This window comes from Balaenoptera ricei, chromosome 8 (genome assembly GCF_028023285.1).
Source record: "Balaenoptera ricei isolate mBalRic1 chromosome 8, mBalRic1.hap2, whole genome shotgun sequence".
In the NCBI taxonomy this organism is placed as follows: Eukaryota; Metazoa; Chordata; class Mammalia; order Artiodactyla; family Balaenopteridae; genus Balaenoptera; species Balaenoptera ricei.
This window is the reverse complement of record NC_082646.1, coordinates 70,103,414-70,116,601: the sequence shown is the minus strand read 5'-3', so window position 1 is coordinate 70,116,601 and position 13,188 is coordinate 70,103,414. Positions and strand designations below refer to the sequence as shown.

General features: G+C 43.6%; 1 protein-coding gene across 4 annotated transcripts in view; it reads right to left on the bottom strand.

Moving 5' to 3' along the window:
* TEAD1 (TEA domain transcription factor 1) overlaps positions 1 to 13,188 on the bottom strand; it is a 264,165-nt gene that overhangs the window by 229,375 nt on the left and 21,602 nt on the right. The window contains exon 2 of one of the 4 annotated variants that reach the window (XM_059931154.1): positions 12,749 to 12,878. The exons of the other annotated variants lie outside the window; for them this stretch is intronic. Within the exon in view, the coding sequence (XP_059787137.1) occupies positions 12,749 to 12,799 (51 nt within the window). The 5' untranslated portion in view covers positions 12,800 to 12,878. The remainder of the gene's footprint in view (positions 1 to 12,748; positions 12,879 to 13,188) is intronic. 4 annotated transcript variants of the gene reach the window in all.

The following is a 13,188-nucleotide window of genomic DNA, read 5'->3' as shown; positions in this document are numbered from 1 at the left end:
TGGGGTCAAGGTCAAAAGATGACCTTGGGCCAATCATATGCCCTTTCTCAGCTTAGTTTTCCCATCAGCATAAAATGGGGATGACACCTGCTCTTCTCTGGGAAAAGAGGGCCGTCGTGGGGAGTGTGAGGAGATACAGCTGTGACCACCACTACTCTGCCGGAGTCTGCTAGGCTGCCCCTCCCACTCAAGCCTGCATGAACTGCAGGACACGTGCATGGGGAGCACCACGTCTGGTCCGGCCACACCAGAGGATCTTTTTTTTTTTTTTTTTTAAAGTAACAATTCTTTTTTTTTTTTTTTTTAAGAGAGGGGTTGTTTCTTCCTTTATTTATTTATTTATTTATTTATTTATTTATTTATTTATTTATGGCTGTGTTGGGTCTTCGTTTCTGTGCGAGGGCTTTCTCTAGTTGCGTCAAGCGGGGGCCACTCTTCATCGCAGTGCGCGGGCCTCTATCGCGGCTTCTCTTATTGCGGAGCACAGGCTCCAGATGCGCAGTCTCAGTAATTGTGGCTCACGGGCCCAGCTGCTCCGCGGCATGTGGGATCTTCCCAGACCAGGGCTTGAACCCGTGTCCCCTGCATTGGCAGGCGGATTCTCAACCACTGCGCCACCAGGGAAGCCCCACCAGAGGATCTTGACAGTCCTAGAAGGAGCCAGGTAGGAAAGGGGCTCAATGACAAGTTTCCAATTCCACACAGCAGGCTGCAGCCCAGAAGCTCCACTGTCAGCTTCAGAAATATCTTGGCAATGGTTTTTAACAGCAGAATCACCCTCTGTCAAAGGAAACCTTACATATGCCCCCAATATATAAAACAGATAAAAAGTGGTATTTGAATTTCTTAATTATTTAATTTATAGTATTTATTTATTATAAATACAGCGAAGCTGCTCTCATGAACATAAGATTAAATTACAAATGAAACATCTAATATATTTCCCTTTTATTTTTCCTACAGTATAAGAAATATAAAGAAATATAAAGCAGGAATACAAAATCCTGATTCACAAATAGTGCAAATGGTATCTATTTAGCCTTTTACTTGCAGCCTCAGGAATCCATTCAATTAAACTAACCAGAAACCTAAACTTAGGACAATAAGAATTTTTTTTTTTTTTTGGCTGCGTTGGGTCTTTGTTGCTGCGCGCGGGCTCTCTCTAGTTGCAGTGAGCGGGGGCTACTATTCGTTGCGGTGCGTGGGCTTCTCATTGCGGTGGTTTCTCTTTTTGCAGAGCACGGGCTCTAGGCACATGGGCTTCAGTAGTTGCAGCATGCAGGCTCAGTAGTTGTGGTTTACGGGCTCTAGAGCACAGGCTCAGTAGTTGTGGCGCAGAGGCTTAGCTGCTCCACAGCCTGTGGGATCTTCCCGGACCAGGGCTCGAACCCGTGTCCCCTGCATTGGCAGGTGGATTCTCAACCACTGTGCCACCAGGGAAGCCCCTAGGAAATTTTTATTTCAAGTTGGATTACATTTCTTATTAGGAAATGTTCAGTTTGGAGGGAGGTGAAGAATGGTTTCACTGGCCAGTTTAAGCTTTTATGTGTGGAGGAAAGGACTGTTAAAATGTATCTTGGAACACAATTCAATGTTCAATGAGGTCAGCTCTAAAAATCCCCAGATACTTGGTACCAGGCTCTGACAGATATTTATGCAAAATTCAAGAGTCAAATTTATTTTGTTTCACACACTAAGTTCAAACTAAGTTTCGATTTCATCACTGACATTCTACCAGCCTTTGTAAATATGCACAGTGAGAACATAAGCCCATATTGCCTAATGGAACTCATTCAATTTATTGTAAAAGTTTCAGCAATATATACAAGCAAGGGTACCAAATTATATTTGAGAGATTTAGGTAATGGAGTTTGTCAGCCAATGTAAAAAAGTGATTTATTGCCTCATTTGAAATATCTGGAGCTCAACCTTTCCTTGAGTGGTCAACAAACTCTAGTATGAAAAAGTAAACTCCTAAGAATTATTATCCACGTCATTACAAATAACTCATAAAAATAAAAAGACAATATCTTAGAATAATGCCCACACTGTATATTACACACATAGCATCGCTCTAAAAGGTTACCTACTGAATAAGCAGAGTTTTGTATATACAACACACAACTTTTGGTAACAGCTGGTATACAAACCAGCCCTTCGGCACTTTTTGCTGCCATTGTTCTCACAATATAAGATGAAATTTTCTTCACTTCTGTATGTGTCAAGTACTTGAAAGAGCTGGTCTTTCTCATGTTTGCCTGGATAAACACATACAAATGCAAGCAAAATGCTGACAACTGCACCACCCACACTTCCGCTGGGGTACATCGTAAGAGCATTCGTCATACAGCCCCAGCACTTTCATTAAATGGGGAGCATTTGGTTCTTCTCTGTATGCATCACTCTACAATGACACTAAACACCTTCACAGAGCACTGTGAAGCTACAAGTGCATGTTCCATGTCAGGCTGAAACTTGGTGGTGGAATTCTACGATTCTTTTTTTTTTTTTTTTTTTTTAATTTATTTATTTATTTATTTATGGCTGTGTTGCATCTTCGTTTCTGTGCGAGGGCTTTCTCTAGTTGCGGCAAGCGGGGGCCACTCTTCATCACGGTGCGCGGGCCTCTCACTATCGTGGCCTCTCTTGTTGTGGAGCACAGGCTCCAGATGTGCAGGCTCAGTAGTTGTGGCTCACGGGCCTAGTTGCTCCGCGGCATGTGGGATCTTCCCAGACTAGGGCTCGAACCCGTGTCCCCTGCATTAGCAGGCAGATTCTCAACCACTGCGCCACCAGGGAAGCCCCAATTCTACGATTCTTAAGAACAGGGTAAACCCTTGGGATCTAGGAACATGTGAGGAGATACACAAGACCTGCTGTCTGTTCTCAAAAACAGAAATGACTAGAAAGAAAAAATATGGATTCCCCGAGAGCGGCTGTCAGCTCAGCTCCTGCCTCAGCCCTCAAGCCAAGCAACAAATGCAGCCTCAAGAGCGGTGCAGAAGTGCAGTGCATTCCACCCTTCCCTCCCTCCCAGAGGATGGAGGCTCACTCCATTCATCCACTCACTCACACATTAATTTGGTCAACCCACAGACAACCACTGGATGTCTACTTCGCAAGGCATATGCATGGTGTATGTTTCCATGCACATAAATTTAATTATATTTTATTTTGGAGAGTTCCTCAATACCCTTAAAAGTAACCTGAAGATACCCAAAATGAGTGACCATCACGAGAACCAGGACTCACTTCTGTTAACCAAACAGGTACAGCACTTGGCAAATGTTAACTATTACTATCACATCCAAATACTTTGACTTGTACAAGCGTGCTTTCAGCTTCTGTGTGCCAGGCAGGATACACAGATAAGATCCAGTTCCTGCCCTCAAGGGGCTCAGAGGGAGGGAATGGAGTAAATCCAAGATACAGAGGACAATGTGATAAATGCAAAGGCAGAGTAACAGTATGGGGGACTAGGGGAAAGGAAAGAAGGCTTAGTTACATTATCCTGAAGGAACCGGGAAGGCTTCTGTGAAATGATGTACATTCTTCTCTTTAGAGAGAAGCAAGAGCTGAACAAAAGCAAGAACATATCCCAGGTAGATGCAGGAGGAAGAGAAGGCACGGAGGCAGAAGAAACAGTTGAGTGTGGCTGAAATAGAGGAATAATGGGTGGGAGTGGCTGGCCAAGAGGCTGGGAGGGAGCACTAAGACTTTCTCATCAGCAGGCTTAATATGATTCAGGTCGCCTGGTCTCAAACACTTCAATCATCTGTAAAGTGGAAAGAGTGGCTCCTCCAGCAAATTCCACATACCAAACTGAGTGGTCACACTGCATTCTCCCTGTGCTTGGCAGGAGGATTGGCCCATACATACATCATCTTCCTCTGGTCTAGGTACATGGAGGGAAGCTCCCAATACAAACCAACCACAATGCCGACTCAGCCATAGTAGAAGATAAATATAATACATGTCTCTGACTTGGCAGGAGTCGAGTTCCTCTAACATAAGTCTTTCCATGCTCTAAAATCCATGCAGTTTTTTAAAAGCACGCCCAAGGCCACTCTGCTTCCAGGGGATTTGAGGTTTTAGCCAATTTGCTTATAAGATGGCTGTGCAAATTTGCACTATCCCACGAGCCTGGGTTTGAAATGGAGGGGAGGATCTCAGCTATAACAGGGAAGACTTTTAATAAAGAGCAGAACCCAGAGCCTATGCAATAGATAGCTGCTCTTGCAGGTGAACCCACGTTGGGCACTGCTCACCCAGCTCTCCAAGGGATGCAGTAACCAAATCCCACTGGCCCCAAATTCACTCACTTCACAGATACATTCTGAATGCCTATTATATGCAAAGTACCACGGAGACCATAAAGGTGTGCAAGCCACAGCCCGAGCCCTGAAAGGGTTTACAGCTTAGGAGGAAGGACACCTACAAAAGCCAATAAAGGGACTTTCCTGGTAGTCCAGTGGTTAAGACTCCACGCTTCCACTACAAGGGGCACGGGTGTGATCCCTGGTTGGGGACCTAAGATCCCGCATGCTGCATGGTGCAGCAAATAATAATAATAATAAAAGCCAGTAGATGGTGAAAGTGCCATTAAGACGTTGATGGGCCAAAGGAAGTAAAGGTCCCTTCTGGTCAAGAAGGAAGAGACTTCCTAAAGGAGGTAGCTGCAGAGAAATGGAGGAGGTTTTCAACACAAAACAGTTGGAAAAGGTGCTCCTCTTTTCTGAGCCCTTGCTATGCATCACTTCAATCCCACAACAAACCAGTGTGCCAGGTGATACCGCATGGACTGGGCATGGAAATCCTGGTGAGCACATTGTCACACACATCATGGGTGGTAGAGCCCTCGTTCTCTGCTACAGAAAGCCTTTCTGCTAGAGGGAATGGCATGCGTACAGCCGGTATGGGATATGAGAAGAATCCAACATGTTGGAAGGACACATTGTAGGACATCCGGCTGGAAACATACACTGAAACCACACAGCAGGGGCCTCATCTACCTGGCCTTAGGAGAATGTGTTTGTTGACTGGGTGATGAAGCACGTAGGGAAGAGGAAGCTTTGGAGAAACAAGAGTCCAGGATCAGGCATAGCGGCTAAGAGCCACTGGAGCCAGCCAGCTCTGACACCTACTAGGTGTGTAACTGTGGACAAGGTCTTTAACTTCTGTGTGCCTCCACTTCCTCATCTATTAGATGGGGATGATAATACTACCTACTTCACAGAATTGTGACACTAAATGAATTTGCAAAGCAATAAGAATAATGCCACCCATAAAAACTGCTATAGAAGTGTCACGGGATAATGATGGTGACAATGAAGCAGCCTTAATTAACCAGATGAGACACCCTGAAGTTGGGATATTATCTCAGAGATGACTAGAGTAATCCAGACAAGAGAAAGGATGGTAGCAGCTACCGGGAGGGGGGACGGGGGGAGGGGGGAGAGAGGAAGTAAACGATCTGAGAGAACAGAGAACTCGAAAGGGGAGGAGAGGGTTGCAGCCTGGGAGAAAAGCAGTGCTGCTGGAGGGGCTGCTCAGCCATAAAAGCACTTGGCAAAGACTTAGAGGACTCCTCGCTAGACTTCAATCCTTACACACCCAGGGGCAGTCCTCAGAGCCTCAAATCTTCCATCTCGAAAACGGAGCCAACAATCCTTACCCTTTCTACTCTCAGCATTGTCATGAGGAGCTAATAGGGCAGTGGATTTGGCCACAGGATGTTAAGACATAACGCACTGTACAGATGGGAGGCATGAGTCGGGACAAGGGACTAGTTGGGAACGAGCCCAAGGAAAGAGAGGCACTCTACTCAACCTTGTCCATGATGTTCCCAGAGAGTAAGACCGAGGGTCAATTCCAACATCCTCGCCCTGCACAGCTGCAGGCTGGTACCAGCCCAGGACCAGGGACACCTGAGGCTGCCACGGCACTGACGGTAGAACACACAAAGGTTCAAGGGGCAGACCCCCAGTGCTGACAGCAGAATTCACCATTCCAGCGCACAACGGGGATAAAAGAAGCCCATAGAAAACCCAGTTGGCTCTACCTCCTCCAGCTCTCCAGTTATAAAGTCTGTAAGCAGATCAAAAGAAGGGTTCCGGAGCCAGCCAGGGATGGGGACGAGAAAACCAGCCCCTGAGGGCTGCAGCAGGCGGCACCCGCCACCAGCAGTTTGCCTTCCATTAAAGCCAAGTGTTTGTTTACATTTCCTGCATCATCTTGTCACTTTCTGGATAGGATTTCTTACAGAAACTCATCTTTTTCATGTTGAGTGTAGTCTACATAGTCCAGGAGACCATAAAGAGCAGCAGCTCGCATACCCTACCTAAGTTCTCTTTATTTGAGCTTCGGGAGGAACTCAGGATCCCCGGCCCCGAGTCTCTTCTCCAGCAGACCCTGCACCTCCCTATCACATCCTTCACCACAGAAGACTGGGACGGTGTCCTTAACACAACTCTCTCCCTCCCACTACCCTGGAGTTCCTTGAAGTTCCCTGAACTAGCCGAGAGTTCTCATCCTTCTCTGAGTCCCCACCACCCAACACAGACCCTAGCATATAATGAACTGAAATGTCACCCCACCTTTTGGAATCCAAAAGCAGTGAGAACCCACAGGCACAACCTGCTCCAAATACTCAACTTTGCCCCTTACTCAAAAGTCTTTTAATATAGCAGCACCTCATGTCTTCAAGCCTCCCTGTTTGGTTTTCCAAAAACCTGACTTCCGAGGTCAAAGGAAAGGCCTAATTTAGGTTTGTGACCTTAGCCTGTGTTTCATTTTACAGTTTTGATTTGTTTGATACAGGTTGTGGAGAAGTAAAAGCCCTTATCACTCCAAAATACAGTTACCAAATTCAAACCACTCCAGAATAGGGCCTTCTCCCTTCAACCACCTTTTTCGGCTGACTTTTAACAGTTTTAAAGTTGATAAACTAGAGGAAGTGCTTTATTTAAAGAAAGAAAAAAAGATCTAAGTAAACAGTTCCCAGAGTTCTCTAAGAATTTAGACTCAAAGAACACAATCTGTCTACACAAGGATAAATGCAGTTTTATTAAAGAAAACACAGCGGGCTTACATACACTCTTCAAACAGTGTACACTGTCCACACGAAGAAGCAAACAAATTCAAAGCGGGTGGGACAGGGTCATCAGTGGGGAAGTGCCATGGTTTTTCGCTCAAAAGCTGAACCACAAGGCAGGCAAGTGTCAGAGACAGACTTTCTCAAGGTATCTCGAATGGCGCTCAAGGAGATGACCACAGAATCATGCGGTGGAGTTACTGTGATTGTTTTCAAAATAATTTTTATTGAAGAAACAATCAACTGAACTACTTATAATCTGCAAAACCAAGCCCCTTGGCACCAAATGTGTTAAAAGCCTCCAATAGCACTGGAGTTTCAATTTATTCCAAATATAGACCTGAAATCACAAACTACAGAGCCAAAGCCGCAGTGTTTTAAATGTCTGACCAACTCCATCGAAATACCCCACACTTCTCGTTTCAGAGTGAGGGAAAAATAAATGAGTCAAGAAACACAATTTCTAGAAATTCTTCCATTATAGGAGGGAAAGTCTAAAGATCCGTGTGGCTTTTAAGAAAGCCAGCAGAAACTAGAACATATGTAAAAGTTATTTCCATTGCACACTGCACATAAAACGTCACTTTTCCAACCATTTTAAAACACATGGTACGTTTACAGTTTTGATTTTTCTCTCACTACTTGAGTTTTGTCAAGCACCTGGATGTTAAGAGTTATAAAAATGAATGAAGGGGCTTCCCTGGTGGCACAGTGGTTAAGAATCCACCTGCCAATGCAGGGGACACGGGTTCGAGCCCTGGTCTGGGAAGATCCCACATGCCGCGGAGCAACTAAGCCCATGCACCACAACTACTGAGCCCGTGTGCCACAAACTACTGAGCCCGCACACCTAGAGCCCGTGCTCCGCAACAAGGGAAGCTACCGCAATGAGAAGCCCGCGCACCGCAACAAAGCGTAGCCCCGCTCGCTGCGACTAGACAAAGCCCATGCACAGCAATGAAGACCCAACACAGCCAAAAATAAATAAATAAAATAAATTTGTTTTAAAAAAAAAAAAATGAATTAAGATTCTGTTCCTGCCCATAAGGTGCTCACAAGTTGGGTATCTGTACCCAAAATGAAAGGGTTTAATAAATAGATGATATGAATTTCAGTAAGGGACTTTTAGTAATAGAAAAAAGGTCCAAAGTTCTTTGCAGCAATATTTTATTTTCCCTAGTTAAAGAAAAAAAAAAATTAACCTAACCAGAATGATCTATCAGAGAGACGCTGCTAAACCCAAAGTGGTGGGATGTGACCGGGAGCATTATTTACCAAAGGACTGGCCGGGGACGAGACCTGCACTAGCTATCTATCGATCATCATCAATCTCCACGCTTCACTGTGACTTTCTACCACTTCGTCAGCTTTCATAGATTAAAACACTCCAGGCCAGTCCTTGATTCAATTGGTAGATAACTACTGCTTCCCTCAAAAACCATATATTCACTTTAATCCATTTGAATAATTTCTCAAACTATGGGCTGAATTCTAACTGGAATCCAAGTCCACACAATCCCACATGAAGCTAATCTTCAACTAGAGGGCCAGAAGCTCTGGTTACTGGGATTTCACTCATTCCAACTCATTTAACAAATATTCATTGAGCACCAACTGCCAGGAATTTTCTAAGCACTGAGCAATTCCACTGGAAACTAAAACAGACTTGGAACCTTCCCTTGTGGGGCTTACAATCTAGCAGTCAGAGCATCAACAAATGAATTTTATTGAGGGAAAGGAACATGATTCAGGATAACAGGCAGCTGGGCTGGGGAAGAGACGGGATGGGCACCCACCAGATAAGATGGTTAGTTAGAGAGAGTGTCTATGAAGACAAACCCTACAGAAGATACATTCTTAAAACTTGCAAAACACCTGTTACAAAGGTTGGTGTGACTGTTACGAAAAAAATTTTCTGAATAACTAGTATATATGATTTAGAAAAGACAAAAATATGTTTAAAAATAGAATGAGGCTAAACTAATCTATAAACTTAACAGAACCCCAATAAAAATAGTTTCTGAAAAATTTTTTGACTAGACAAAAAAGCGTCTAAAAGTGTAAACAGACAGATAAACACACCTGTGAAGAAAGCCAGGAAAAAAATCTTAAAGAAGAAAGTGATGAAAAGTGAGTAGCTGAATTATACAGCAAAACCCCTCACAGAGCTATGGTAATTACAGCTCCAGGTAGATAATGGAGCACATGTGAATTTAGTTTACCAATCTATAGAGAAAAGAGTCAATGAATTGTGTTAGGACAAGACAAGCATTAAGTTAAAAGGTTTGGATCTCTACCTCACTCTTTCTACCATACCAAACAAAATCTAGACATATTCAACTATGTAAAGTATATTATGACTTCTTTTTTTTTTATGTGGAAGACATTTTTCCAATAATTTCAGGGTAAGATAGTCCTTTGCATGCAAATGAAAAACCTAGAAACCATAAAGGAAGAGTTGATAAATTTGATGTAAAATTAATTTCTTCATGGAAAGTTATGTAACAGGGAAAGTGAAAAAGGCAAATGACAAACTGAGAAAGAATATGTGCAATTGCCCTACCCCACAGGCCCCTGACGTTTCGCTGGGACATTAGCAGTGCTTCTCAAATTTTAATGTGCATACTCTTCACCTGGAATCTTGTTAAAGTCAAGATTCTAATTTGGCAGGCCTGGAGTGGGGGGTCTCAGAGTCTGCATCTCTAACAGGCTCCCGGGAATACCAAGTAGCTAAATTTTACAGAACTTTTCTAATTAAAGAGACGTGGGGCCAGAACTGAGGGGGGCTCAGATACCTCATAAGAATCACTTGGGAAGGTTTCAGAACCTTGGTCCAAACTTCACCATTGGACATTCTGATTTAGAAGATCCAAGGTGAACAGGAGGAGTCAGTATTTTTTTTTTTTTTTTTTAACTCTCCAGGTGACAAAGATATTCAGCCTGGTTTTAAATCCAGTGGACAAGAGCGTCTGAGTCCCTTCCTGCTCTTTTCTGTGCTCTGAATACTACAGAGAGACATGTTTGAACTGGTAGTTTAAAACCACTTCTTTCCCACCCCCAGACCTCCCTCCCCTACCCACACATCACCTTCCTGCAGCCTTGTCCTAACATATTCTCCTCTCACAACAAAGGCTGACAGAAGTACAGAAGCAGAGCAAAGGAGGCCCACAAGCATGGTTAAGTGGCATCCCAGTGATGGTTTACCCACTTGCTGTTTAACCACTTATTGGCTGTGTGATCCTGGGTTAGCCTCCTAATCTCCTGGACTGTATTTCCTTACTTATACAAACCAAGTTGTTGTGAGGGTTTAAATAAGTGAATCTATTAAAAGAACTGTGTAAATTGTAAAACATCATGTAAACATTAGATGTTTTTACTAGATGTGACATTGGGAACACACTTGTCTAAATCTGAACCCCTCATGTCCATGTCCCAACAAATTTCTACATTGTCCCCCTTTCCAATCCCTTCTCAATTTAAAGAAAAAAAAAAAAAAACTCTCCAGGTTTCCGCTTTCTAAATATACAAGCAAAACAGGCAGAACATAAATACTAAAAACAGAACTACCATATGACCCAGCAATTCCACTCCTGGGCATACAACCGAAAAACACTAATTGGAAAAGATACATGCACCCCAATGTTCATAACAGCATTATTTGCAATTGCCAAGACATGGAAGCAACCTAAGTATCCATCAACAGATGAATGGATAAAGAAGATGTGGTATGTGTGCACAATGGAATACTACTACTCAGCCATAAAAAAAAAAGAATGAAATTTTGCCATTTGCAACAACATGGATGGACTTGAAGGGCATTACGCTAAGTGAAATAAGTCAGAGAAAGACAAATACTGTATGATCTCACTTATATGTGAAATCTAAAAAATACAACAAACTAGTGACTATAACAGAAAAGAAAGACTCACAGACATAGAGAACAAACTAGTGGTTACCAGTGGGGAGAGGGAAGGGGGCAAGGGCAGTATAGGGGTAGGGGATTAAGAGGTACAAACTATTATGTATAAAATAAGCTACAAGGATATATTGCACAACATGGGGAATATAGCCAATATTTTATAATAACTATAGATGGAGTATAAACTTTAAAAACTGTGAATCACTTTCTTATATAATATTATACATCAATTATACGTCAATTAAAAAAAAAAGGGAGGAAAAGTTTCCAAACTTTCTCAGTTAAAAAAAAAAAACAAACCCGCAGGTAGAACGTGTTATATCAAGCCTAAACTAAAAATGGCTTCCAATCTGTAAAAGATGCCAACAAATACTGCATATGTCTCCTAATGTACACGGTAAGGGTTTTCCAAAACAAATTCTATCCTCTTTAACAACTTCTACTTTGTTATTTCTAAATGTTAAGTGTCACCTAAATCTTCCTCCCTGCTCATTTATACTGCCACCCCCACTGCCCTCCAATCTGGGGAACTGCAGATGAAGCAGGCCTTTTGTTTCTGACACCATCCCCAGGGGCACACACACACATCTTATAATAAGGTCTCCTCAAGAGAGGCGTTTGCTATTTAATCCATTTGCTAATAAAATGAACCTGGAAGGTTCCCTGACAGAGGAAGCTTGAAGCACGTGCAGAATATACACACTGGATTTATCATCAGGAAGCATTTGCCAAAGGCCACTGAGCGCATGCTTTTCCACACTGATCAGAGATGGCAGGGGAGGAAGTGAAGGGTGGTGCCACTAGGCAGGACACCCAGGTCTAATGACACACCTGGCCTGCCTCCTTCCAGGTGCTCAGCCAACCAGAACTCCTCAGTGCCCCAGGGTATGACTGGGAAAATTCCTCACCTGCCACATTTGAACCAAGCCACCGCACAACCTAAACCACATGGCAAACCAGGCAGCAGAAAGGCCTACATAAGGCCTGGAAATGTTCCAGTCTGAAACACAGGTTAGGAGGGTCACCCTATTGTTACTACCTGGTTAGTTCCCTCAGACGGAATCCATACTGGAGAACTGGGTCCAGGACAGCAGCCCCGCCCTTGCAGACCAAGCAGAAGCTGTGTGCTATCGCACTGAGTAGGGCCTCTCCAGAACACCACACAGGGCTTATTTCCCAGCAAACTAGTCGGCCAGAGACCATCTGGTTTCAATTAACAGAAACCCACTCCCACTAACCTAAGGAAAAAAAAAAGGGTAGGGGAACGTGGGTTCATTATAAGGCCAAGGGGTCTATCAGATGACCCCGAATCAGGAACTGCAGCCAGCCCTCATGGGAAATGGAAACCAGGAAATGGAAAACCATCCGGAAATGAGACTATTCCCAAGGTCTCTCATGTCCTCCTCTGCACAACAGCTTTGTTCTCTTCTCTCTGCAAAGCAGTTTTAATTCTATGCTTCTGTGTACCCATGGGTCAAACATCTACTCCCCAGTTAGCTTTTCCCTGAACTGTAGGGTGACCAACTAGGTGACCATCAAAGACCAACTAGGATTGCTGTCTCAATCCCAAAAGATTCAGGAGAGAGAGCTCAACTCAGCTTGGATCAGACAGCCCCCTTTGATCCAAACATCAGAGAGAAGGTGGGTAAGTTGGTCTAACTATAGAGGATATCTACCTGACTGGCACAATTACAAAAAATGACAATATAAATGACAACAGCTTAATGAACTCTGACCTTTTTTAAAGCCACAAGGTTTCCAAAGGTACCATCTTGTCTTCTTATCATCACTCCAAGGAAGCACAGCTGTACAGCCAGATCCTCAAATAACAGATAAATGTCTTCTTTGTAGTTTGCCTGTTGGTTGCTTGGGTCGGAGAAAAAAAGCACTTTATTGTTATCAAATAGGAATTTATTTCTGGTTCCTCCTTTCCTCTTTACAGGAGGGTTCTCGGCAGGAATCTTGCCTGGAAACAGGCAGAACCCAGCCAGTACACAAAAATGTCCTTGAATCACGAATGCAGAGGTAGGGGAGAGACACAGTCATGGTAGAGAAATACACACACAGAACTAAAGCCCTCTGGGGCAGACATACTGAAAATAATTCTCCATAGGAAGAATCTGTTCAGTGTAAAGGTTAAGCAAGGCTCCTTCCTTCCTTACAAAAGCGTCTGGGT